The sequence below is a fragment of the Lepisosteus oculatus genome, chromosome 27 (assembly GCF_040954835.1).
Source record: "Lepisosteus oculatus isolate fLepOcu1 chromosome 27, fLepOcu1.hap2, whole genome shotgun sequence".
In the NCBI taxonomy this organism is placed as follows: Eukaryota; Metazoa; Chordata; class Actinopteri; order Semionotiformes; family Lepisosteidae; genus Lepisosteus; species Lepisosteus oculatus.
Genome location: NC_090722.1, coordinates 10,439,210 through 10,462,367, shown reverse-complemented (window position 1 = coordinate 10,462,367; position 23,158 = coordinate 10,439,210). Strand labels below are relative to the sequence as shown.

The 23,158-nt window shown below is 54.7% G+C and overlaps 2 protein-coding genes and 1 long non-coding RNA gene across 4 annotated transcripts in view; 2 read left to right on the top strand and 1 right to left on the bottom strand.

Annotated features, from left to right (window-relative positions):
• The window catches only part of bcl3 (BCL3 transcription coactivator), a 19,669-nt gene extending 8,500 nt beyond the window's left edge, over positions 1-11,169 (top strand). Inside the window, exons 3-9 of the mRNA XM_069185328.1 lie at positions 1,302-1,410; positions 7,095-7,296; positions 8,083-8,171; positions 8,261-8,338; positions 8,799-8,966; positions 9,076-9,196; positions 9,284-11,169. Of these exons, the coding sequence (XP_069041429.1) occupies positions 1,302-1,410; positions 7,095-7,296; positions 8,083-8,171; positions 8,261-8,338; positions 8,799-8,966; positions 9,076-9,196; positions 9,284-9,870 (1,354 nt within the window). The 3' untranslated portion in view covers positions 9,871-11,169. The remainder of the gene's footprint in view (positions 1-1,301; positions 1,411-7,094; positions 7,297-8,082; positions 8,172-8,260; positions 8,339-8,798; positions 8,967-9,075; positions 9,197-9,283) is intronic.
• On the bottom strand, positions 732-13,358 carry LOC138225369 (uncharacterized). 2 transcript variants are annotated; one of them, XR_011183859.1, is made up of 5 exons: positions 13,064-13,358; positions 11,233-11,311; positions 5,284-5,568; positions 3,210-4,607; positions 732-2,970 (listed from the first exon to the last, which is right to left on the bottom strand). It is a non-coding gene; the product is annotated as an uncharacterized lncRNA (long non-coding RNA). The 2 variants fall into 2 exon arrangements; XR_011183860.1 differs by lacking the exon at positions 11,233-11,311 and having other exon boundaries at positions 13,064-13,357.
• ddx61 (DEAD (Asp-Glu-Ala-Asp) box helicase 61) lies at positions 12,812-23,158 on the top strand. The gene is made up of 14 exons (XM_069185337.1): positions 12,812-13,011; positions 14,256-14,929; positions 15,015-15,078; positions 15,196-15,300; positions 16,071-16,200; positions 17,025-17,171; positions 17,270-17,364; positions 17,740-17,862; positions 18,030-18,158; positions 18,370-18,486; positions 18,900-18,963; positions 19,080-19,181; positions 20,156-20,367; positions 21,007-23,158. The coding sequence occupies exons 2-14, from the start codon at positions 14,751-14,753 to the stop codon at positions 21,010-21,012; spliced, it is 1,473 nt and encodes a 490-aa protein (XP_069041438.1). The 5' UTR covers positions 12,812-13,011; positions 14,256-14,750; the 3' UTR covers positions 21,013-23,158.

Sequence of the window (23,158 nt, the reverse complement as noted above, 5' to 3'; positions counted from 1 at the left end):
AAATGAGCAAGAGGGGCAGAGTGAAATAACCTTCTCAGAAAGAGTTAACCCGCTGACCTGCGGCTGACTGTAACTGTGCTGCATGAGTAATTCCTAGAGTCAGAGAAGGATTCGAGCCAGCAGAAGCAGAACTTGCTGTTACATTTAACCAGACATCTTTACTGTAAGTGTGAAATGAAAGGCGCAAGGCAGCTTGGCCAACCGGCCGCTGTCCCTCTGCGTCCTGTGCTCTGTCTCACCCAGATCCTGCTGCTAGAGCAGGTACCTCCACACAGCATTCTCACCCTGCTCGAACCCTGAGCCGGCTGGGCTCTGTCTGGTGTCTCCCTCTGGGTCGCCCTGCTCAGAGCTTGCTGGGCTTTACTGCATTGTGCTCTTACTATGAAGTAGTAGCAGTAGTATTATCAACTGTAGCAGCAGGAGTGGTATTAGCTGCTGCAGCAGTAACAGTTCCAGTAGCAGTAGGAGTATAGAAGCAGGAATATCAGTAGGAGTATTAGCAGCAGTAACAGTACCAGCAGCAGGTGTAGTGACAGCAGTTACAGTACCAGTAGCAGTACCAGTACCAGTAGCAGCATAATAATAGAACAGCACTGTAGTTTCCTCCGGCTCTGGGGTGGGTCTCTGTTCTGAACTCTGTTTTTAAGTCTGAAAGTTTCTGTTCATGCCCCTGATACAATGACTTCCTTTGTTAGAAACATGAAAATAGTAAAAAAAAAAACGCAGATAAAAAGTGTGAAAAAGCCCCTTCAGAAGCAGATATAATAGCAATTTAAAAAGACCCACAGCAGCCCTTCAGAACAGGAAATGACATCAAACTGGAGCAGCTCTTACTGGAAACACAGAGAGAGAGACACTGTCAGTGTTGAGATGGGAGAGCTCTCTGTCTGTCTGTCTCTCTCTCTCCCTGTCTCTTAAACACTCCCTCCATCTGTCTCTCTTTTTGTCTGTCTATCTCTCGTCCCCAACCCCGGTCCCGGAGAGCCCCAGTCCAGTTAGTACAGGGGTCCCCAACCCCGATCCCGGAGAGCCCCAGTCCAGTTAGTACAGGGGTCCCCAACCCCGATCCCGGAGAGCCCCAGTCCAGTTAGTACAGGGGTCCCCAACCCCAGTCCTGTAAAGAGACCCAGAAGTCCAGCAGAATCCCTGACCAGCCCAGCAGCGTGAGGACAGGGCAGTGCTGTCTGGCAGTGTGACTGGGGACCAGTACTGGGTCCCTGACCCAGGCCCTCTCGGGGTCTGGTCCATCCAGGGGCCCCTCTCTAGGGAAAGACCCCAGCAGGTGTGTCCTGTCCCCACAGGGTGCTGCACATCGCGGTGGTGCGCAGTGAGGAGGCAGTGGTGCGCAGGCTGGTGGACATCCTGCTGCGAGGAGGCCGACACTTGGACATCTTCAACAACCTGCGCCAGGTGAGACACGGCAGGGTTCGAATCCCTGGGGCACAGCGCTGCAGGGCCCCCTGAAGGAGCAGTACTGCGCTCTGTCTCCAGGTCTTTCTCTGTTGTCCCAGGGTTAGTGTACAGGCAGCAGTGTGGGGAATCAGTCAGGGCTGTGCACCTATCACTGGGGGGGTCACGGGTTCGAGTCCCTGGGGCACAGCGCTGCAGGGCCCCCTGAAGGAGCAGTACTGCGCTCTGTCTCCAGGTCTTTCTCTGTTGTCCCAGGGTTAGTGTACAGGCAGCAGTGTGGGGGATCAGTCAGGGCTGTGCACCTATCACTGGGGGGGTCACGGGTTCGAGTCCCTGGGGCACAGCGCTGCAGGGCCCCCTGAAGGAGCAGTACTGTGCTCTGTCTCCAGGTCTTTCTCTGTTGTCCCAGGGTTAGTGTACAGGTAGCAGTGTGGGGGATCAGTCAGGGCTGTGCACCTATCACTGGGGGGTCACGGGTTCGAGTCCCTGGGGCACAGCGCTGCAGGGCCCCCTGAAGGAGCAGTACTGCGCTCTGTCTCCAGGTCTTTCTCTGTTGTCCCAGGGTTAGTGTACAGGCAGCAGTGTGGGGGATCAGTCAGGGCTGTGCACCTATCACTGGGGGGGTCACGGGTTCGAGTCCCTGGGGCACAGCGCTGCAGGGCCCCCTGAAGGAGCAGTACTGCGCTCTGTCTCCAGGTCTTTCTCTGTTGTCCCAGGGTTAGTGTACAGGCAGCAGTGTGGGGGATCAGTCAGGGCTGTGCACCTATCACTGGGGGGGTCATGGGTTCGAGTCCCTGGGGCACAGCGCTGCAGTACCCCTGGGGAAGGAACAGCGTCTCCAGGTCATCGCGAACCTGTTCTCAGGTGACCTTCTCTGGTCAATTGGCTGGTCCTGCTGGACAGGTGCGCTGGTTCTCCAGGCTCCGCGTGCGGAGAGGGCGGAGAGACAGCGTGTCCGATATGCGAGGGGCGAGGCGTTTCCCAGCGGCCAAGTCGCGGCGCCTCTGTCCCCGGACCCGGACCTCAGCATCTAAAGGGGGCCGTTACAAGATCTCTACCAGCGCCTCTGCCTCCAGGAGCGCTGTCTTGTTTTCGTTTCTTTTGAAGCCGTGTGTTACCAGAAGCTGTGCGCGGTGGCTTTGAGGTTTCTGCGCTGCCACCGAGCCCGATATCCTGCCAGGGAAATGGAGTTTCCTTCTTGCCTGTTCACCTCATTCTGCGTGTTTTCAGCGAGCTGAGGAAGCTGACTTTGTGCGTCTGTGACGGGGAGAGGTTGTGCGAAGTGTGGATTGGGGCAGGACGTCGTCTCGTATTCGGTACCAGTGAAATCCACCCAGGACCACAGACTGGCATGCACCACTGCACAAGCAGTGTGGGGGGGGGCGTCTGTCGTTTGGCACGCACCACTGCGCAAACAGTTGGGGGGGGGTCTGTCGTTTGGCACGCGCCACTACGCAAACAGCAAGGGGAGGTATGTCTGTTGGGCATGTGCCACAGAAAAGAAACAAAGACAGAGGATTTTACCTCCACTGGGATGAGCAGGGGACGCAGTGGAAGTGTCTGCAAAAGGAAAAAGAAAAAAGTGACTGGAGGAGAGACACAGCTCTCACTGACAGCACTGCAGGACCACAGCAGAGTCTCCATCCACTGGAGGAGAGACACAGCTCTCACTGACAGCACTGCAGGACCACAGCAGAGTCTCCATCCACTGGAGGAGAGACACAGCTCTCACTGACAGCACTGCAGGACCACAGGTGTGCCAGTAAGCCACAGAGCAAAGTCATACCCTGAACACATACCCTCTTAACCAGAAGCAGTGTGATCTGGACTGTTGTCCCTGGAGCCACATCTTCTATGTTTTCCAGCGACAGCAGGTTTTGTGGCCATGGGATTTCACAGGTGTCACGAGCTGGTTTCATTAAGACCGAAGTCTGAAGACGGTGAAATGGTGGTGCAGCTTGTGAACTTTGCTTCCACGTGTTCAAGTCTGTCTCTGACATTGTGTGTGAGTTTGTGTGCACAGTGTGTCTCAGAACAGAGGGCTTTGAGATCCTCATTCCGAGAAGTCACATGACACCCCCTCCCTACCGCCAGCCCTACCGTTTCCCAGCATGCCTTGTGCTTTGAGGCTCAGAGGGTAGAATTAGGGACTTTCCCTTCCACTGTGCTGTAGTGCATTAACCTCTCTCTCAGCGCACTGTTAATGTACTGGAGTGTCCAGTCTGTGTGTCTGTATTAACCCCTCTCTCTCTCAGTGCAGTGTTAATGTACTGGAGTGTCCAGTCAGTGTGTCTGTATTAACCCCTCTCTCTCTCAGTGCAGTGTTAATGTACTGGAGTGTCCAGTCTGTGTGTCTGTATTAACCCCTCTCTCTCTCAGTGCAGTGTTAATGTACTGGAGTGTCCAGTCAGTGTGTCTGTATTAACCCCTCTCTCTCTCAGTGCAGTGTTAATGTACTGGAGTGTCCAGTCAGTGTGTCTGTATTAACCCCTCTCTCTCAGTGCAGTGTTAATGTACTGGAGTGTCCAGTCAGTGTGTCTGTATTAACCCCTCTCTCTCTCAGTGCAGTGTTAATGTACTGGAGTGTCCAGTCAGTGTGTCTGTATTAACCCCTCTCTCTCAGTGCAGTGTTAATGTACTGGAGTGTCCAGTCAGTGTGTCTGTATTAACCCCTCTCTCAGTGCAGTGTTAATGTACTGGAGTGTCCAGTCAGTGTGTCTGTATTAACCCCTCTCTCTCTCAGTGCAGTGTTAATGTACTGGAGTGTCCAGTCAGGGTGTCTGTATTAACCCCCCTCTCTCTCAGTGCAGTGTTAATGTACTGGAGTGTCCAGTCAGGGTGTCTGTATTAACCCCTCTCTCTCTCTGTGCAGTGTTAATGTACTGGAGTGTCCAGTCAGTGTGTCTGTATGAACCCCTCTCTCTCTCAGTGCAGTGTTAATGTACTGGAGTGTCCAGTCAGTGTGTCTGTATGAACCCCTCTCTCTCTCAGTTTTACTATGTGTCTTTCTGGTTCCCTGCCCTTCTCTGTCCCTGTGGTGTCTGACAGAGACTTGCACTGAATCAGGAAATGAGAGAAACGGGAGTTTCCCTGGATCAGCTGGCGTTAATTCTCTTCTCCCTCCTTCAGTCTCCTATTGGTTGTCTGCCTTTCGATTTCTCTCCTTTTCTCTCCTCCCATTCTCTCCCTGTGCTCTCCTGTCACAGAGGAGAGGGAGACAGGACAGGGAGAGAGAGAGGGAGACAGGACAGGGAGAGAGAGACAGGACTGTTAGACACCTTTCATCTTTGGGTGAAAAAGAGAATGGGTTTGAGTGTGTCAGTGTGGCTTTGTGGGAGTGTGTGAGGCTGTGTGTGTTTGTGTGTGAGAGACTGTGTACAGTATGCCAGTGGATGAGTGTGTGTGTGGCAGTGTGTTTGTGAGATTGTATGTGTGAGATTGAAATTGTGTGTCAGTGTGTGTGTGAGATTGTGTTTGTATCAGTGTGTGTGTGAAATTGAAATTGTGTGGCAGTGTGTGTGTGAGATTGTGTGTGTGTGAGATTGAAATTGTGTGGCTGTGTGTGTGTGTGAGATGGTGTGTGTGAGATTGAAATTGTCTGGCTGTGTGTGTGTGAGATTGAAATTGTGTGGCTGTGTGTGTGTGTGAGATGGTGTGTGTGAGATTGAAATTGTCTGGCAGTGTGTGTTGAGATTGAAATTGTGTGAGATTGTGTGTGTGTGTGAGATTGAAATTGTGTGGCAGTGTGTGTGTGAGATGGTGTGTGTATCAGTGTGTTTGTGAGATTGTGTGTGTGAGATTGAAATTGTCTGGCAGTGTGTGTGTGAGATTGTGTGTGGCAGGGTGTGCGTGTGTGTGTGGGCAGTGACTCACAGAGTTCTGGGAACAGGCAGTGCTGTTTCACAGGAAGGGTGAGACCCTGACCTGGTCTCTTCCACAGCTCAGGAATTTTTTGAAGTTTTTTCTGTCTGCCTGTAGTATTCCTGTAGTTCCTGGAAGGAGTCCTCCTCTGCACTTAAAGGGATACAGACTCCTGCTTTCCTCTCCTCTCCCTGACAAAGGGAGTCTGAGTTTTCTGTGGAGGTTCTCCAGATACAGGCAGCAGGTCTCTCTGTGGTGATCCTGCGTGTACACTGGGCTCACAGACACATCTGTATCCTGCATAGAGACATCAGGGTAAGAGCACAGTGCAGTGCAGTAAATCACAGTGAGATCAGGGTTAGAGCACAGTGCAGTGCAGTAAATCACAGTGAAATCAGGGTAAAAGCACAGTACTGTGCAGTAAATCACAGTGAGATCAGGGTAAAACACAGAGGGGTGTGGTACAGTAGCGTAGATACCATACAGGGTTGAAGTCACGGAAGAGCCCAGTCAGACCAAGGTTTAAGGCAAGCTTGTTGAAACAGTGCAAGATGACCATTGAAAGTTACCAAAGGGCTGTGATTAATTAAAAGCCAAAATCTAATGCTTGTACTGACATTTAAAGAAAAAAGGGTATTTTTCTGCAGAACAGAAACCCCTTTCGCATGACTGGAGATCTACACAGTGTTGTTTCACAGCTTGCAGACCGCAGTTTGTGTGACACTTGTGGCTCACCACCTCCCCCTACAGTGCAGGAATGGTATAGCCCGCACTTTGGAAACGTAGTGCATGCACCCCCCTGTCCTAACGCAGTGGAACTTTCCTTTGACCCCACAGAGACCTGCCGCCCCCAGCACACCCCAGCGCTCGCTCTTCTCTGTCAGGCTGAGTGTCTGGCCAGAGCATCGGGAGGTCATGTCCCCAGCTCTGTCACACGCGGTTCTGCTTTGTTAGTGCCGTCTCTTATTTGTGCTCTGTGTTGTCACAATAGATTTGTCTGTTTCAGTGGTGCTTTTGTCATAAAACAGGACTGTAGCACGACTGGGTGTTACAGTACCAGCCGTAGGTGCACAGACTGTTGCAGGAGAAGGTGACAATAAAGTTTTTTCTGTAGCAAAGCGCAGGTTTAGCAGGAAAGGAATCTTCTCAGACACACAGATGCACGTCTGCGCGCACACACACACACAGACTGACCCGCGTCCGCACAGACGCACAGTGATCAGCGCCGCTGTCTTTACGAGAAGTTGCACCAGTCTGCCAGCGTCCCACACACGTCACACAAACACACACAAGCCCCACCCCAGAGCAGTTAACAGGAAGCCCACTTCCAGGCACAGCGCTGGGAAACGGCACACCGAGCCAGAAACAAGCCTAGATACTCTCTCTCAGTGCAGTGTTAATGTACTGGAGTGTCCAGTCAGTGTGTCTGTATTAACCCCTCTCTCTCTCAGTGCAGTGTTAATGTACTGGAGTGTCCAGTCAGTGTGTCTGTATTAACCCCTTTCTCTCTCAGTGCAGTGTTAATGTACTGGAGTGTCCAGGCAGTGTGTCTGTATTAACCCCTGTCTCTCTCAGTGCAGTGTTAATGTACTGGAGTGTCCAGTCAGTGTGTCTGTATGAACCCCTCTCTCTCTCAGTGCAGTGTTCATGTACTGGAGTGTCCAGGCAGTGTGTCTGTATTAACCCCTCTCTCTCTCAGTGCAGTGTTAATGTACTGGAGTGTCCAGTCAGTGTGTCTGTATTAACCCCTCTCTCTCTCAGTGCAGTGTTAATGTACTGGAGTGTCCAGTGTGTCTGTATTGACCCCTCTCTCTCTCTCCTAGACTCCTCTGCACTTGGCTGTGATCACTCATCAGCCTGAGCTGGTGGGGGTGCTGCTGCGAGGTGGAGCAGACCCCTGTGTGCTGGATCGACACGGTCAGACCTCTGCCCACCTGTGCTGTGAGCACGGACAGACGGACTGCCTGCGCCGGGTGCTGACAGACTCCCCCCATACACCAGACCTGGAGGCCAGGAATTATGAGGGTAAAACCCTTCAGCTTACACTGAATGAGTCCGACTCCCACTTCATAGCAGCCTGATCCACTGCAGGACCTGGACTACCGGACCGGCTGTCCTCCTGGTGTAACAGGACTGGACCTGAACCACCAGACTGGCTGTCCTCCGTGTGTAACTAGACTGGACCTGGACCACCAGACTGGCTGTCCTCCGTGTGTAACTAGACTGGACCTGGACCACCAGACTGGCTGTCCTCCGTGTGTAACTAGACTGGACCTGGACCACCAGACTGGCTGTCCTCCGTGTGTAACTAGACTGGACCTGGACCACCAGACTGGCTGTCCTCCGTGTGTAACTAGACTGGACCTGGACCACCAGACTGGCTGTCCTCCTGTAACTAGACTGGACCTGGACCACCAGACTGGCTGTCCTCCTGGTGTAACAAGACTAGCCCTTAGCCTCTGGGCTGTGCTTGGACAGTGGTGTGGTCACAGGCCCCATCAGCCAGCAGTTTCCCCTGCAGCTGTTCAGAGTCCCAATGGAGACATGAGCTCCGAGATTTCAGACCACTTTGTACCTCACACTGCATTCATCAGTCAGCCAGTGCATTGGTCAGTCAATGCATCAGTCGGGCTGTGTGTCACTCAGGGTATTAGTTGGTCAATGCATCAGTTGGTTAACCAGGACATAGGACAGTTTGTGCATCAGTCAGACAATACATGAGCCAGTGCTTTGGTCAGGAAGTACATCGATTGGTCAGTGTGTCGGTCACTCGGTATGGCTGTGTTAACCTCCGTCTCCCTCTCTCTCCAGGTCTGACTCCCCTGCACTTGGCAGTGCAGTCTGGGAGCTGCGAGCTGGTCAAACTATTGCTGGACAGTGGAGCTGACATTGATGCTGTGGTCAGTCTTTCCTTTTCTCTGTCAGCAAGGCCATCGGTTTGTCAGTCTGTCTGTGTGTCAGTATTGACCTCCCTCTCTTCTCCTCACAGGATATTAAAAGTGGACGTAGCCCTCTTATTCATGCAGTGGAGAATAATAACATGGAGATGGTGAATTTTCTGATAAAGGTAAGAGTGGAGCCCCTCTCTCTCTCAGTGCAGTGTTCATGTACTGGAGTGTCCAGTCAGTGTGTCTGTATTAACCCCTCTCTCTCTCAGTGCAGTGTTGATGTACTGGAGTGTCCAGTCAGTGTGTCTGTATTAACCCCTCTCTCTCTCAGTGCAGTGTTAATGTACTGGAGTGTCCAGTCAGTGTGTCTGTATTAACCCCTCTCTCTCTCAGTGCAGTGTTAATGTACTGGAGTGTCCAGTCAGTGTGTCTGTATTAACCCCTCTCTCTCAGTGCAGTGTTAATGTACTGGAGTGTCCAGTCAGTGTGTCTGTATTAACCCCTCTCTCTCTCAGTGCAGTGTTAATGTACTGGAGTGTCCAGTCAGTGTGTCTGTATTAACCCCTCTCTCTCTCAGTGCAGTGTTAATGTACTGGAGTGTCCAGTCAGGGTGTATTGACCCCTCTCTCTGTCCCTCAGTGTGGTGCCAGTGTCAATGCCCAGTCCTACTCGGGGAACAGTGCTCTGCACAGTGCCTGTGGCCGGGGCCTGGTGGAGGCTGTGCGTCTGCTGCTCAGGAACGGCGCGGACAGCAGCCTGAAGAACTACCACAACGACACGGCGCTGATGGTGGCCAAGAACAAGAGGGTGTGTCCAGCGCCGCCTGTCTCTCCTCTCGTCACCCTCTTCAGAGGACTGACTGACTCCGGAATCTGAGACTCACCTTGCTCTCTCCTCTATCTCTCTGCTCTCACAGGTCACTGATGTCTTGAGGGGGAAAGGAGGGCGCCACCTGAACCCCAAACCCCTGGAGCCCCCCCCAGATGCCCCATCCCCTCACAGCCTGTCTCCCTCCCCGCACCAGCACAGCGCTGATGGTAAGATCTCAGCTGAGCGTGTGAAATACTGACGTCCCACAAGACGTCCTGTAGCTTTCCCAATCGGCAGCTCTCCTTCTCTCTCAGGAACGCCGGCCCAGTCTCCCGGCCACGCCCCTCTCCGATCCCCATTGGCTGCTGGTCACCACGTGGCCCCACCTCCTGCCCCCAGTCCGTCCCACCAGACCGCTGTGGCTCCTCCCACACGTTCTCCAATCAGCCAGTCAGCCGAGGCGGAGAGGAGGTCGTCTCCCGTGGAAACGCAGGAACACGCCCAGCAGGAGCACAAGAGGTTGAAAGAGGACGTGCCAGGAAACAGGATGATGACAATTCCCCGGGTGCAGTTTCAGTTCTTTCCACTAGGGGGTGGTGGTTACCCCTCGCCACTCCAGGATGCAGTTGCTCTTCCGGGGGGCGGGCCCGTGCCCCTCCACGCCCCATTCCCCCCCGCAGCTGTCGAGTTTCCCAAAGGCTATTACATCGAGCCCCAGTACACCTCCTTCCTGCCCCTGCCCCCATCGCTTGCACCCCTGCCCCTCGTCCCTGCCCCGCTCAGCCACGGCCTCTCTCCTCACCCTCCGGTCAGCCTGCCCCGCCCCTCCAGCCGGGGCAGCGACAGCCAATCGGACGCGTCCTCCATGAGCATGAGCAGCGAGGGCAAAGGTGAGAGCTGACAGCGGGACTGGAGGGCGGAGAGTGAGCTCACGGCCATGTCACCCACAGGCCTGCAGAGCGCTGGCTTCCCACAGACAGGACTCCACACCCCGGAGCAAGTGAGCTCCCCGAGACTGCAGACGAGTAACTGTGACCCTCTGACCCTCTGACACTGACTCCTGGAGCAAGTGAGCTCCCTGAGACTGCAGACAAGTAACTGTGACCCTCTGACCCACTGACACTGACTCCTGGAGCAAGTGAGCTCCCTGAGACTGCAGACAAGTAACTGTGACCCTCTGACCCTCTGACACTGACTCCTGGAGCAAGTGAGCTCCCTGAGACTGCAGACAAGTAACTGTGACCCTCTGACCCACTGACACTGACTCCTGGAGCAAGTGAGCTCCCTGAGACTGCAGACAAGTAACTGTGACCCTCTGACCCACTGACACTGACTCCTGGAGCAAGTGAGCTCCCTGAGACTGCAGACAAGTAACTGTGACCCTCTGACACTGGCACACCGACTGACACTCTGACACACTGACTGACACTGACGCACTGACACAGTCACAGACAGGACTCCACCCACCCTGGAGCAAGTGAGCACCCCGAGACTGCAGACGAGTAACTGATCCTCCGACACTGACACTCTGACACTGTGACACACTGACTGACACTCTTACACACTGACTGACACTCTGACTGACACTGACGCACTGACACAGTCACAGACAGGACTCCACCCACCCTGGAGCAAGTGAGCACCCCGAGACTGCAGACGAGTAACTGATCCTCCGACACTGACACTCTGACACTGTGACACACTGACTGACACTCTTACACACTGACTGACACTCTGACTGACACTGACGCACTGACTGACACTCTGATACTCTGACACTGTGACACTCTGACTGACTGATAGGTGCAGTCTCCGACTGATGGACATACAGATACACATGCAAATCGACTGATGTTTTGACTGATAGTTACAATTATTTATTTTTTTAATATTACGTTTGATGAACAGTGGACCGACTTTGTTCTTTTATGTGTATTTTAAAGTGGATATCTGGTTCTAATTGCGAAGCAGTCTGATTCCATCTGATCTGTAACACCTGGAGTGGATCAGCCCGCTGTGCACTGGGAGTGGCTGATCACTCTGTAACACCTGGAGTGGATCAGCCTGCTGTGATTTCAGCAGAACTGATTTCCAATGCTTGTTTTTTTTACTTATAATATTTCTGAATCTGTGTTTTTCAAAAGGAGATGAAATAACTGTATATTTTAGATGAATAAAAAACATATTTTTGTAAAGATAACTCCAGATGCCCTTGTCCTTATTTGGTGATGTTTCAGTCTCTCCCTCTCCCCTCTCTACTCACTCCCTCCTTCTCGGTCTGTCTCCAGTGTCTATGTCCAGGCTGTGGTCACAGCCTGTCCTCTCTGGGCAGCCAGGTCTGCCTGTGTCAAGACAGGAGGCACTATCTTTCAACAAGAGTGGTGGGGGTGTGGAACAAGCTGCACAGCTATGTTGTTGTAGCTGGGACCCTGGTTTCTCTCAAGGCACATCTGGATGGAATCCTGGGATCAATTAACTACAACTAACAACCAAACCGGATGGAAGGGCTGAACGGCTCCCCTCGTTTGTCACTGTCTGATGTTCTGGTGTCAAGTGCGTGACTGGCGCCACCTGGTGTCCTGGATGCGCAACTGCACCTCCATTTATCCTGAGATGGTGTTCAAATATCCAGCAAAACGCTTGTACTGTAAATGTTGTGTTAACAGGGGGCAGGGTGGCGCTGTGGTCAGCATCTGTGTCTCGCAGGGCTGGGGGGCTGGGTTCAGCGCCTGGAGTGCTGTCTGTGTTCGTGTGGGTTTCCTCTCACAGTCCAAACGCATGCTGGTAGGGTTCATTGGTCTCTGGGAAAATTGGCCCCGGTGTGTGTGTGTGTCCTGTGATGGACTGGCCTTGGTGTGAGTGTGTGTGTCCTGTGATGCACTGGCCCTGGTGTGAGTGTGTGTGTGTCCTGTGATGCACTGGCCCTGGTGTGAGTGTGTGTGTGTCCTGTGATGCACTGGCCCTTGTGTGAGTGTGTGTGTGTCCTGTGATGGACTGGCACTGGTGTGAGTGTGTGTGTGTCCTGTGATGGACTGGCCCTGGTGTGAGTGTGTGTGTGTCCTGTGATGCACTGGCCCTGGTGTGAGTGTGTGTCCTGTGATCCACTGGCCCTGGTGTGAGTGTGTGTGTCCTGTGATGGACTGGCCCTGGTGTGAGTTTGTGTGGCTGTACCCTGCCTTGCTCCCAATGCTTGCTGGGATAGACCCCTGCTCCCCTGCGCCCCTGAACTGGATGAAGCTGTCAGAAATTGGACCCATGGGTGATGTTTAAACAGTAATGCCGAAAAAATGAACTTTGGTTCACATGACGCCATTAAAGCAAAAAGTTAGAAATTGCTACATAAAGCCACACAGTACACAGTACAGCTGCACTCAGGAGACTCAGTGCTGGGTGCTGGGAGACTTGTCTCTGCTTTGGTAGAGCTTGGTGCAATTCCTCAGGCATTTCTGACAGCGCATTTACAGCTTCATGCCCTGAGAGTCCCTCTAAAGAAGAAACAGAGGGAATCATTAAGTCCCTCTCCTCTCTCAGCCCCGCGCTGGGGTCACACCTGTCCCTGCTGGCGCTATATACCCTCAAGGATTGAGTATAGGGTCGTGTTTGCCCTGCGTGGCGACACTCTGTCAGAGGCAGGGGTACCCCGTCACTCTACCCACCCCCCCCCGTCAAAGTGAGTTTTTTCGGTGTCACTGTTAAAAAACACCGCCGCCCTCCGGCCATGGAGAGCGGCGGCCTCACGAATCGGGAGCTGGACTACAACTCCCGTGATGCCCCTACCCCCCACCCCCCCGGACGCAGCGGCTTGTGTGACGTCACCGCGTCGCCGGGGCCGAAGGAGAGGGAGAGGGAGATGGGCGGCCATGTTGGATCGGCGATATTGTCACAATAGAAGCGGAGTGCGCTTAGCTGGAGTGTGAAGGCGATTAAATTATTGAGAAAATAAAATATAAAACAGAAAAACAGAGAGAGAATAATACCCGAGCACAGTTCTTGAGTTTTTTGAAGTGGGAGTTTTCATTTAATTCCAGGAACGTTAAGAAAGGTACGAGTTTCTTGTGTCTTTGGAAAGTTCGCACCAGTAAAGTAAAACAAACCTCTTTCTTGCTTCTCTGCGGGAGGCGGGTCGGCCGCCGCTGTGGCCGCGGTGCCTTCGGAAACAGCGGGGAGAAGGCGCGGGAGGTGGTGTGTGGGAGTCGTGTCTCCCGGGGAAGAGCCACGGAGCGGCCTGGCGGCTCTGGGCTGCGGGACAGGCTCCCTGCGGGCGGGAGAGCGACTGCGTGTGTCGCTGTGGGCAGGGGCGCTACGGGCGTGTGTGTGTGTCACTGTGTGTGTGTGTGGAGGGGTCCGTGTGTGTCTGTGTGTCACTGGGTGTGTGTGTGTGGGGGTCCGTGTGTGTCACTCTGTGTGTGTGTGCGCGTCCGTGTGTGTCACTCTGCGTGTGTCTGTGGGTCCGTGTGGGTCCGTGTGTGTCTGTGGGTCCGTGGGTCCGTGTGTGTCACTCTGTGTGTGTGTGTGTGTGGGGGGTTCCGGGTCAGTCAGTGTGTCACTGTGTGTGTGTGGGTCAGTCAGTGTGTCGCTGTGTGTATGTGTGGGTCAGTCAGTGTGTCACTGTGTGTGTGTGTGGGTCAGTCAGTGTGTCACTGTGTGTGTGTGGGTCAGTCAGTGTGTCACTGTGTGTGTGTGTGGGTCAGTCAGTGTGTCACTGTGTGTGTGTGTGGGTCAGTCAGTGTGTCGATGTGTGTATGTGTGGGTCAGTCAGTGTGTCACTGTGTGTATGTGTGGGTCAGTCAGTGTGTCACTGTGTGTATGTGTGGGTCAGTCAGTGTGTCACTGTGTGTATGTGTGGGTCAGTCAGTGTGTCACTGTGTGTGTGTGTGGGTCAGTCAGTGTGTCACTGTGTGTGTGGGTCAGTCAGTGTGTCACTGTGTGTGTGTGTGGGTCAGTCAGTGTGTCACTGTGTGTGTGTGTGGGTCAGTCAGTGTGTCACTGTGTGTGTGTGTGGGTCAGTCAGTGTGTCACTGTGTGTATGTGTGGGTCAGTCAGTGTGTCACTGTGTGTGTGGGTCAGTCAGTGTGTCACTGTGTGTGTGTGTGGGTCAGTCAGTGTGTCACTGTGTGTATGTGTGGGTCAGTCAGTGTGTCACTGTGTGTGTGTGGGTCAGTCAGTTTGTCGCTGTGTGTGTGTAGGACCAGTGCTGACCTCTCTGCCTCTGTCCTGGTGCTGGACAGCCAGTGTGGGCCGTGGCCCTGTCGCAGTGACCTCCTGACCTCTCTCTGTCTCTCCCAGGGGGTGGGGGCGCCCCAGCCCTGTCACAGCGGGCACTGCGCTTGAGCCCGGAGCCGCAGGGATCCCACGTTTCCTCGTCCTGCACCGGCAGCCGGACCAGAGCCCTGGACGCCAGCGACCGACGATGAGCCCTCTCCCGCCAAGCTTCCCAGAATCCCCCGCAGGCTCCGCGAGCAGAGAGCGCACCCCAGCCCGCTCCTGAACCCCGACTCCTGGATAACTTCCCGGCAGGGATCGGAGTTGAAAGGGAAGGGATAGAGAGTCCTGGCCTTCCTGCTGTGTCCTCGGCTTCAGGGACAGACTCCCAGGGGTCCAGCTCCTCCTGTACAAACAGACAGAAATACGATTATATTTTTTTACAGATATATATTGAAAGAATACTTTTTTAATTCGAGAGCACTTATATAGAGAGTTCATCTTTGGAGCTTTTTTCCCCGTCTTTCAAACTCAACTTTATTAATCCACGTTTTGGAGCGGCTGGGGCACAGCATTGCCATGGCAACTGCCAGAACAGAGAACCCTGTCTCTGTGGTCGTGGGGCTGGGCAAGCAGAACGGGCAGCTCAGAGGGCAGCCCAAGCCGGCTGCCCCTCAGTCAGGTCCCCCGGGGAAGGCGCCCAGCGCCCTTCACAAGCATGGAGGAGCCCTGCAGGGCCAGAGCAGCGCTGGGATCAGGTGAGAGCTGGGTGTGTCTCTCCAGGCGTGTCTCGCACCCCCGCTGCTGGTGCGAGTCTGACTGGAACTGTTGCTCTGTCTGCAGGTTCGGAGACGACTGGAAGAAGAGTCTCCACGTGCCTCCTAAAGACACCCGAGTCAAGACATCGGTGAGACCTGCTGTCTCTCTCTCTCTCACACACACAGAGCTTCACACCGACTGTCTCTCTCTCACACACACAGCACTTCTCCTCCTCACTCCCTGTCTCTCTTCCTGGCTCTGTCAGGATGTCACAGCAACGAAGGGGAATGAGTTTGAGGATTACTGTCTGAAGAGGGAGTTGCTGATGGGAATATTTGAGATGGGCTGGGAGAAGCCATCACCCATCCAGGTACTGTATTAACCCCTCTCTCTCAGTGCAGTGTTAATGTACTGGAGTGTCCAGTCAGTGTGTCTGTATGAACCCCTCTCTCTCAGTGCAGTGTTAATGTACTGGAGTGTCCAGTCAGTGTGTCTGTATTAATCCCTCTCTCTCTCAGTGCAGTGTTCATGTGCTGGAGTGTCCAGTCAGTGTGTCTGTATTAACCCCTCTCTCTCTCAGTGCAGTGTTAATGTACTGGAGTGTCCAGTCAGTGTGTCTGTATTAATCCCTCTCTCTCTCAGTGCAGTGTTAATGTACTGGAGTGTCCAGTCAGTGTGTCTGTATTAACCCCTCTCTCTCTCAGTGCAGTGTTAATGTATTGGAGTGTCCAGTCAGTGTGTCTGTATTAACCCCTCTCTCTCTCTCAGTGCAGTGTTAATGTACTGGAGTGTCCAGTCAGTGTGTCTGTATTAACCCCTCTCTCTCTCAGTGCAGTGTTAATGTACTGGAGTGTCCAGTCAGTGTGTCTTTATTAACCCCTCTCTCTCTCAGTGCAGTGTTCATGTACTGGAGTGTCCAGTCAGTGTGTCTGTATTAACCCCTCTCTCTCTCAGTGCAGTGTTCATGTACTGGAGTGTCCAGTCAGTGTGTCTGTATTAACCCCTCTCTCTCTCAGTGCAGTGTTCATGTACTGGAGTGTCCAGTCAGTGTGTCTGTATTAACCCCTCTCTCTCTCAGTGCAGTGCTAATGTACTGGAGTGTCCAGTAAGTGTGTCTTTATTAACCCCTCTCTCTCTCAGGAGGAGAGCATACCGATCGCTCTCTCGGGTCGGGACATCCTGGCACGTGCCAAGAATGGGACAGGGAAGAGTGGGGCGTACCTCATCCCCTTGCTGGAGAGGCTTGACCTAAAGAAGGACCACATTCAGGGTGAGATGCTGTTTATCTGTCTGACAGATATCTGTTGACCTTGAATTTAATTTTCAATTCAAGATGCTTTATTGGCATGACCGATGAGTACAATCAGTGTTGCCAAAGCAAATAAAAATAAAATTAACATGAAACAAAAAAACAAATCTACAGACATTTACAACAAAGACATATCATACACGATTTACATATACTGTAAACATCTGGAGCGTTACTGGGAGACAGCCTCACTGGTCCTCAGGCTGGGACAGGAGATCACACACTGGGCTGCCAGTTCAACTGAGTTCCCTCCTCCCTCTCCCAGTAGGATTGGGAGCTGTTGTGATTCTGGCAGGTGTGGGAATTCTGGGATCAGATGTGTAAATTTGGGGAAGAATGTTTCTCTAATCCTAGAGAATCTGTGCAGTAGGAAGCGCACCTCAGTCTCTGATTCTCCCCGCTGGCAGTGGGACCACAGCCTGTCCTCTCTGGGCAGCCAGGTCTGCCTGTGTCCAGTGTCTATGGCCAGCCTGTGGTCACTGAGCCTGTCCTCTCTGGACAGTCAGGTCTGCCTGTGTCCAGGCTGTGGTCACTGAGCCTGTACTTTGTCAGGGTCTGTTTCTCTTTGCTGTTATTTAGCTTGGTTAGATATTCGGCTGGTGTGTGCTGTCTGTTAAGGGTTCTGTAGCATTCCAGTTTCTCTTGTGTTTGTGTCTGTCCCTCTCTCTCTGTGTGTCAGTGGTGACCCCTGTCTGTCCCTCTCTCTCTGTGTGTCAGTGGTGACCCCTGTCTGTCCCTCTCTGTGTGTCAGTGGTGACCCCTGTCTCTCCCCCTCTCTAACCCAGCTATGGTGATGGTGCCCACTCGGGAGCTGGCCTTGCAGGTCAGTCAGATCTGTATCCAGGTCAGCAAGCGCCTCGGGGGGGTCAAGGTCATGGCGACGACAGGGGGCACCAACCTGCGCGATGACATCATGCGCCTGGACGAAACCGGTGAGTGAGGGCGCGTGCGCTGTGGACAGGCCCCGCGGCGCGGCGTGGCGCGGTGCTGACGGGCTCTGTCCTCTCTGTCCTCTCTGTCCCCATCGCAGTGCACGTGGTCATCGCCACGCCCGGCCGCATACTGGACCTCATCAGGAAGGGCGTGGCCAAGGTGCAGCACGTTCAGATGATGGTGATGGACGAGGTGAGAGACTTCTCTGGCCTCGGTCTCTCCTTGACTCTCTCTCTCCTCTCCCTCCCTCTGTCTCTGCCCTGTGTGCCGGACTGACCGGGCTCTGTCTCTGCCCTGTGTGCCGGACTGACCGGGCTCTGTCTCTGCCCTGTGTGCCGGACTGACCGGGCTCTGTCTCTGCCCTGTGTGCCGGACTGACCGGGCTCTGTCTCTGCCCTGTGTGCCGGACTGACCGGGCTCTGTCTCTGCCCTGTGTGCCGGACTGACCGCGCTCTGTCTCTGCCCTGTGTGCCGGACTGACCGGGCTCTGTCTCTGCCCTGTGTGCCGGACTGACCGGGCTCTGTCTCTGCCCTGTGTGCCGGACTGACCGCGCTCTGTCTCTGCAGGCTGACAAGCTGCTGTCTCAGGACTTCGTCTCGCTGATCGAGGACATCATCAGTTTCCTGCCCAGGAACAGACAGATCCTGCTGTTCTCCGCCACCTTCCCCATGAGTGTGCAGAAGTTCATGGTGAGGGAGTGACCGAGGAACTGGACCACAGTGACCACAGCCTGGACAGAGACACTGGAAACAGGCAGACCTGGGTGTCCAGTGAGGACGGGCTCAGTGACAGCGGCGTCCCCCTCGGCGTCTGTACTGACCCCTCACGCCCTCTCTCTCTCGTTGTCCCCCTGCAGACAAAACACCTCCAGAAGCCGTACGAGATCAACCTGATGGAGGAGCTGACCCTGAAGGGCATCACGCAGTACTACGCCTACGTGGCCGAGAGGCAGAAGGTCCACTGCCTGAACACGCTGTTCTCCAGGGTGAGCCCGCAGCGGAGCTGGGCCGTGTCCGGTCCCGACAGCCTGGACTGGACCTTAAACTGTAGCACAGCATGACCCTGGGACAGGACCGACATTGTGGAACAGTATCAAAGACTGTTTCTCCCAGGGACACTGTCCTGCTGTGCCTCTGGGGGGGGTCAGTTGGCTCTGTGTTGCTGAAACGTCGTCCTCTGTCTGTCCTTGATTCCAGCTGCAGATTAACCAGTCCATCATCTTCTGTAACTCCACCCAGCGTGTGGAGCTGCTGGCCAAGAAGATCTCTCAGCTGGGCTACTCCTGTTTCTACATCCACGCCAAGATGATGCAGGTCGGTGTGGACACACCAGCTGACCGTCTGGACACTCCAGTACATTGACACTGCACTGAGAGAGAGAGGGGTTAATACAGACACACTGACTGGACACTCCAGTACATGAACACTGCACTGAGAGAGAGGGGTTCATACAGACACACTGACTGGACACTCCAGTACATTAACACTGCACTGAGAGAGAGGGGTTAATACAGACACACTGACTGGACACTCCAGTACATTAACACTGCACTGAGAGAGGGAGGGGTTAATACAGACACACTGACTGGACACTCCAGTACATGAACACTGCACTGAGAGAGAGAGGGGTTCATACAGACACACTGTTCTTGTCTCCTTGAGAAGCTCTTGTGTGATGTTGTCCCTGTGTCTCCGAGCTCAGCCGTGTCTGTCTCCTGTTTCCTCAGGAGTACCGCAATCGCGTGTTTCACGACTTCAGGAACGGGCTGTGCAGGAACCTGGTGTCGACAGGTCAGTCCTCCCTGGGGGTCCGGGGGGCAGTGGCTCCGTCCCGGAGAGAATCATGTCCAGCTTTATGCCCTCAGTGCTCCTTTCTAGACCCTGACTGTCTGTCTCCCTGTGCCCAGACCTGTTCACTCGGGGGATCGACATCCAGGCCGTCAACGTCGTCATCAACTTCGACTTCCCCAAGAGCGCAGAGACCTACCTGCACCGCATTGGGAGATCAGGTGAGAGAGTGTCTCTCTCTCTCTTCCCCCCCCCCTCACCTGTCTCTCCCCCTCACCTGTCTCTCTCTCTCTCTCTCCCCCCCCTCACCTGTCTCTCTCTCTCTCTCTCTCTCCTCCTCTGTCTCTCCCCCTCACCTGTCTCTCTCTCCCTCTGTCCCCCCCTCACCTGTCTCTCCCCCTCACCTGTCTCTCTCTCTCTCTCCCCCCTCCTCCGTCTCTCCCCCTCACCTGTCTCTCTCTCTCTCCCCTCTGTCCCGCCCTCACCTGTCTCTCTCCCCCCTGTCTCTCTCTCCCTCTGTCCCACCCTCACCTGTCTCTCTCTCCCTCTGTCCCACCCTCACCTGTCTCTCTCTCTCCCTCTGCTCCCCCCTCACCTGTCTCTCTCTCTCCTTCTGCCCCCCCCTCATCTGTCTCTCTCTCCCCCTCTGTCCCGCCCTCACCTGTCTCTCTCTCTCTCTCCCCCCTGTCTCTCTCTCTCCCTCTGCCCGCCCCTCACCTGTCTCTCTCTCCCTCTGCCCCCCCCTCACCTGTCTCTCTCTCTCCCTCTGCCCCCCCCTCACCTGTCTCTCTCTCCCCCTCTGTCCCGCCCTCACCTGTCTCTCTCTCTCTCTCCCCCCTGTCTCTCTCTCTCCCCCTCTGTCCCGCCCTCACCTGTCTCTCTCTCTCCCCCCTGTCTCTCTCTCTCCCTCTGCCCGCCCCTCACCTGTCTCTCTCTCCCTCTGCCCGCCCCTCACCTGTCTCTCTCTCTCCCTCTGCCCCCCCCTCACCTGTCTCTCTCTCCCCCTCTGTCCCGCCCTCACCTGTCTCTCTCTCTCTCTCCCCCCTGTCTCTCTCTCTCCCCCTCTGTCCCGCCCTCACCTGTCTCTCTCCCCCTCACCTGTCTCTCTCTCTCTCTCCCCCCTCTGTCCCCCCCTCACCTGTCTCTCTCTCCCCCTCTGTCCCACCCTCACCTGTCTCTCTCTCCCCCTGTCCAGGGCGGTTTGGGCACCTGGGTCTGGCCATCAACCTCATCACCTCGGAGGACCGGTTCAGCCTGAAGGCCATCGAGGAGCAGCTGTGCACCGACATCAAGCCCATCCCCGCCTCCATCGACAAGAGTCTGTACGTGGCTGAGTACCACCGCCAGCCGAGCGCCACGGCCCAGGGGGACGGAGAGGGGCACCCCAGCCCCACCCCAGCACTAGAGGTGAGACAAGGGGCTGGGCAGAGCGGGGGGAGGGAGAGAGACAGGCAGGGAGAGAGACAGGAGGAGAGGGGGGGGGGGCAGAGAGAGAGAGACAGGCAGGGAGAGAGACAGGAGGAGAGGGGGGGGGGGCAGAGAGAGAGAGACAGGCAGGGAGAGAGACAGGAGTAGAGGGAGGGGCAGAGAGAGAGAGACAGGAGTAGAGAGAGAGGGGGGCAGGGAGAGAGAGGGGGGCAGAGAGAGAGACTGGAGTAGAGAGAGAGGGGGGCAGGGAGAGAGAGGGGAGTAGAGAGAGAGAGAGACTGGAGTAGAGAGAGAGAGAGACGGGAGTAGAGAGAGAGAGAGACGGGAGTAGAGAGAGAGAGAGAGACGGGAGTAGAGAGAGAGAGAGAGACGGGAGTAGAGAGAGAGAGAGAGACGGGAGTAGAGAGAGAGAGAGAGACGGGAGTAGAAAGAGAGAGAGACGGGAGTAGAGAGAGGGGGGGGCAGGGAGAGAGACAGGAGTAGAGAGAGAGAGGGGCAGGGAGAGAGACAGGAGTAGAGAGACAGGCAGAGGGGGCAGGCTGCGGTAGAGGCAGTAAATGCAGAGAGAGAGGAGGAGATCAGGGAGTTGAATGTCACTTATTCTTGTCTCTCTCGCAGGACTGAGGGGGAACTCCTGGCTTCTGTGAGAAACATACGACATTACTGCTTCTACACACAAACCCAGCCGTTTTCAGCTAGTTTTGTATTTATTTTGTATTTATTTGTGGGGATGTGTGCAGGTCCCACCAGTTGCTCAGATCTTGCCCCTCGGAGAGGACTATCCTATCTGGGCTCCACAGACCACACAGGTACTCCCTCCTCTAGACCGCCCACTGCCCCCAGAGACTGGACATCATTCCAAAGACCAGTCACTGCCCCGGTCAGCCCATTTACCTGGCCCTCAACTGACCCCGTTACCCCAGTAACCACCCATCAGCCAAACCATTTACCAATGGAGACCAGCTCTTCTGTGTCCACTGCGGTCCAGTCGTGGTCATCTTGAGTCCAGGACAGTAACTGGACAGGCGGGGAGCCCCGTGACCCCCTCGACCCGACAGGAATCTACATCGTGGGATTCTCCACTCGGCCCTGTGACCCCCCAGAGACCTGGACTCCCTGTGGAACTGCGGGGTTTGGCGTCTCTGGGTCACCAGGCCACCCCCTGGCTCTTTCCCAAAGGAGCGCGTTCTGTGTGCAGGTTGATTTCTTTGCCCCTCCCTGTTGGGCCCGGGACCCGGACCCGTGACGTCGCCCCGGGCAGCGAGAGCCCGGCGGACCACCCGGGACTGGGGTCTGTCTGCAGGGCAGGGAGAGGGTTCGTCTCTCCCTCCCTCTGCCCCTCGGTCTGTGTTTCCGTCTCCTTTCTCTGCCACTTGCTCAGCCCTTGCGCCTGTCTCTCGGCTCACCTCTCTCCTCTCTCTCGCCCTGTCCAGCTCTCTCCTTCTCCTTGTCCATCTCTCCTCTCTCTCTCTGTCTCCCTCTCTTAACCTCTCTCTCCTCTCTCTGTCCATCTCTCCTCTCTCTCTGTCTCTGTCCATCTCTCCTCTCTCTCTGTCTCCCTCTCTTAACCTCTCTCTCCTCTCTCTGTCCATCTTTCCTCTCTCTCTCTTTGTCCACCTCTCTCTCTGTCCATCTCTCCTCTCTCTCCTCTCTCTCTGTCCATCTTTCCTCTCTCTCTGTCTCTGTCCACCTCTCTCTCTGTCCATCTCTCCTCTCTCTCCTCTCTCTCTGTCCATCTTTCCTCTCTCTCTGTCTCTGTCCACCTCTCTCTCTGTCCATCTCTCCTCTCTCTCTGTATCTGTGTCTTGCTGGGTTGGGATGAGAGGGGGTGTCATGAAGTTCAGTATGGGCCTGGCCCCGGGTTCGAAGCACTCGTTGTTGTTGTTGTAACGCAGCTGCGGAGAGGAGCAGTGGTGAATTTCCGTGGCGTTCTCGATTTCTCCACAGAAGCAGGACAGACTTTCCGATTTCCTACTGGCAGCTGTTTTTTTTACAGAAGTTTATTTTGTTACGTGTAAATAATTGATGAACCAAAAAACAGAGGAGATTGTTTTTTTTCCGGTGGACGTGGGTGTGGGATGGCTGGGGACGTTCACCCCTTGTTTACAGTCTGTGCCGCCCTGGCTGTGGGCACCAGGGGGCGCAACAGCAGCTCGGCTCGCCCTGACCACTGCCTGTGTGTGCGGCCGCTGCCACTGCCCGGGGGGACCTGCGCCCCCAGATTTCACCTCGTTTCACCCCCAGGTGCCCGAACACCCCAGCTGACCGGGAGCCGGGGGCCTGTGGCTCCGTTCCAGCTGGGCCCGGTCCAGAAGGGTTTTTTGTTCCAACCGGAACAAGTCAATCAAACAGTTTTCTTAACGATTTTCTGAATTAAACGTAGAAAGGGCTTTTCTTAAGGTCGTTTACAGTTGTTGGCTCGAGACCTTCGCTTGATGAGGTGGCCTGCGGACCGTCTCGGAGCCTGAAGCAGTTCAGAAGCAGTTCAGCTGCTAGTGAAAGATTCGGACCAGCTGTGTAACTCCGCTCCCAGGTGGAACACAAACCAGGGCACACCTGGCCCCCCAGCAGTGGGGTTGGAGCGGCCTGTTCAGCTCCCACTGATATTTCTGGGGTGCTCACAGCGTGCAGAGTCGGGGTGAGACAGACTGTAGACGAGAACAGATCCCAGTGATGTATAGTGTACAGAGAATAGTTCTTGTTTTTTCCCTGTAGGATTTAAAATACAAAAAAAATGAAAAAATAAAATTGTAAATATTGTAAATAGCCA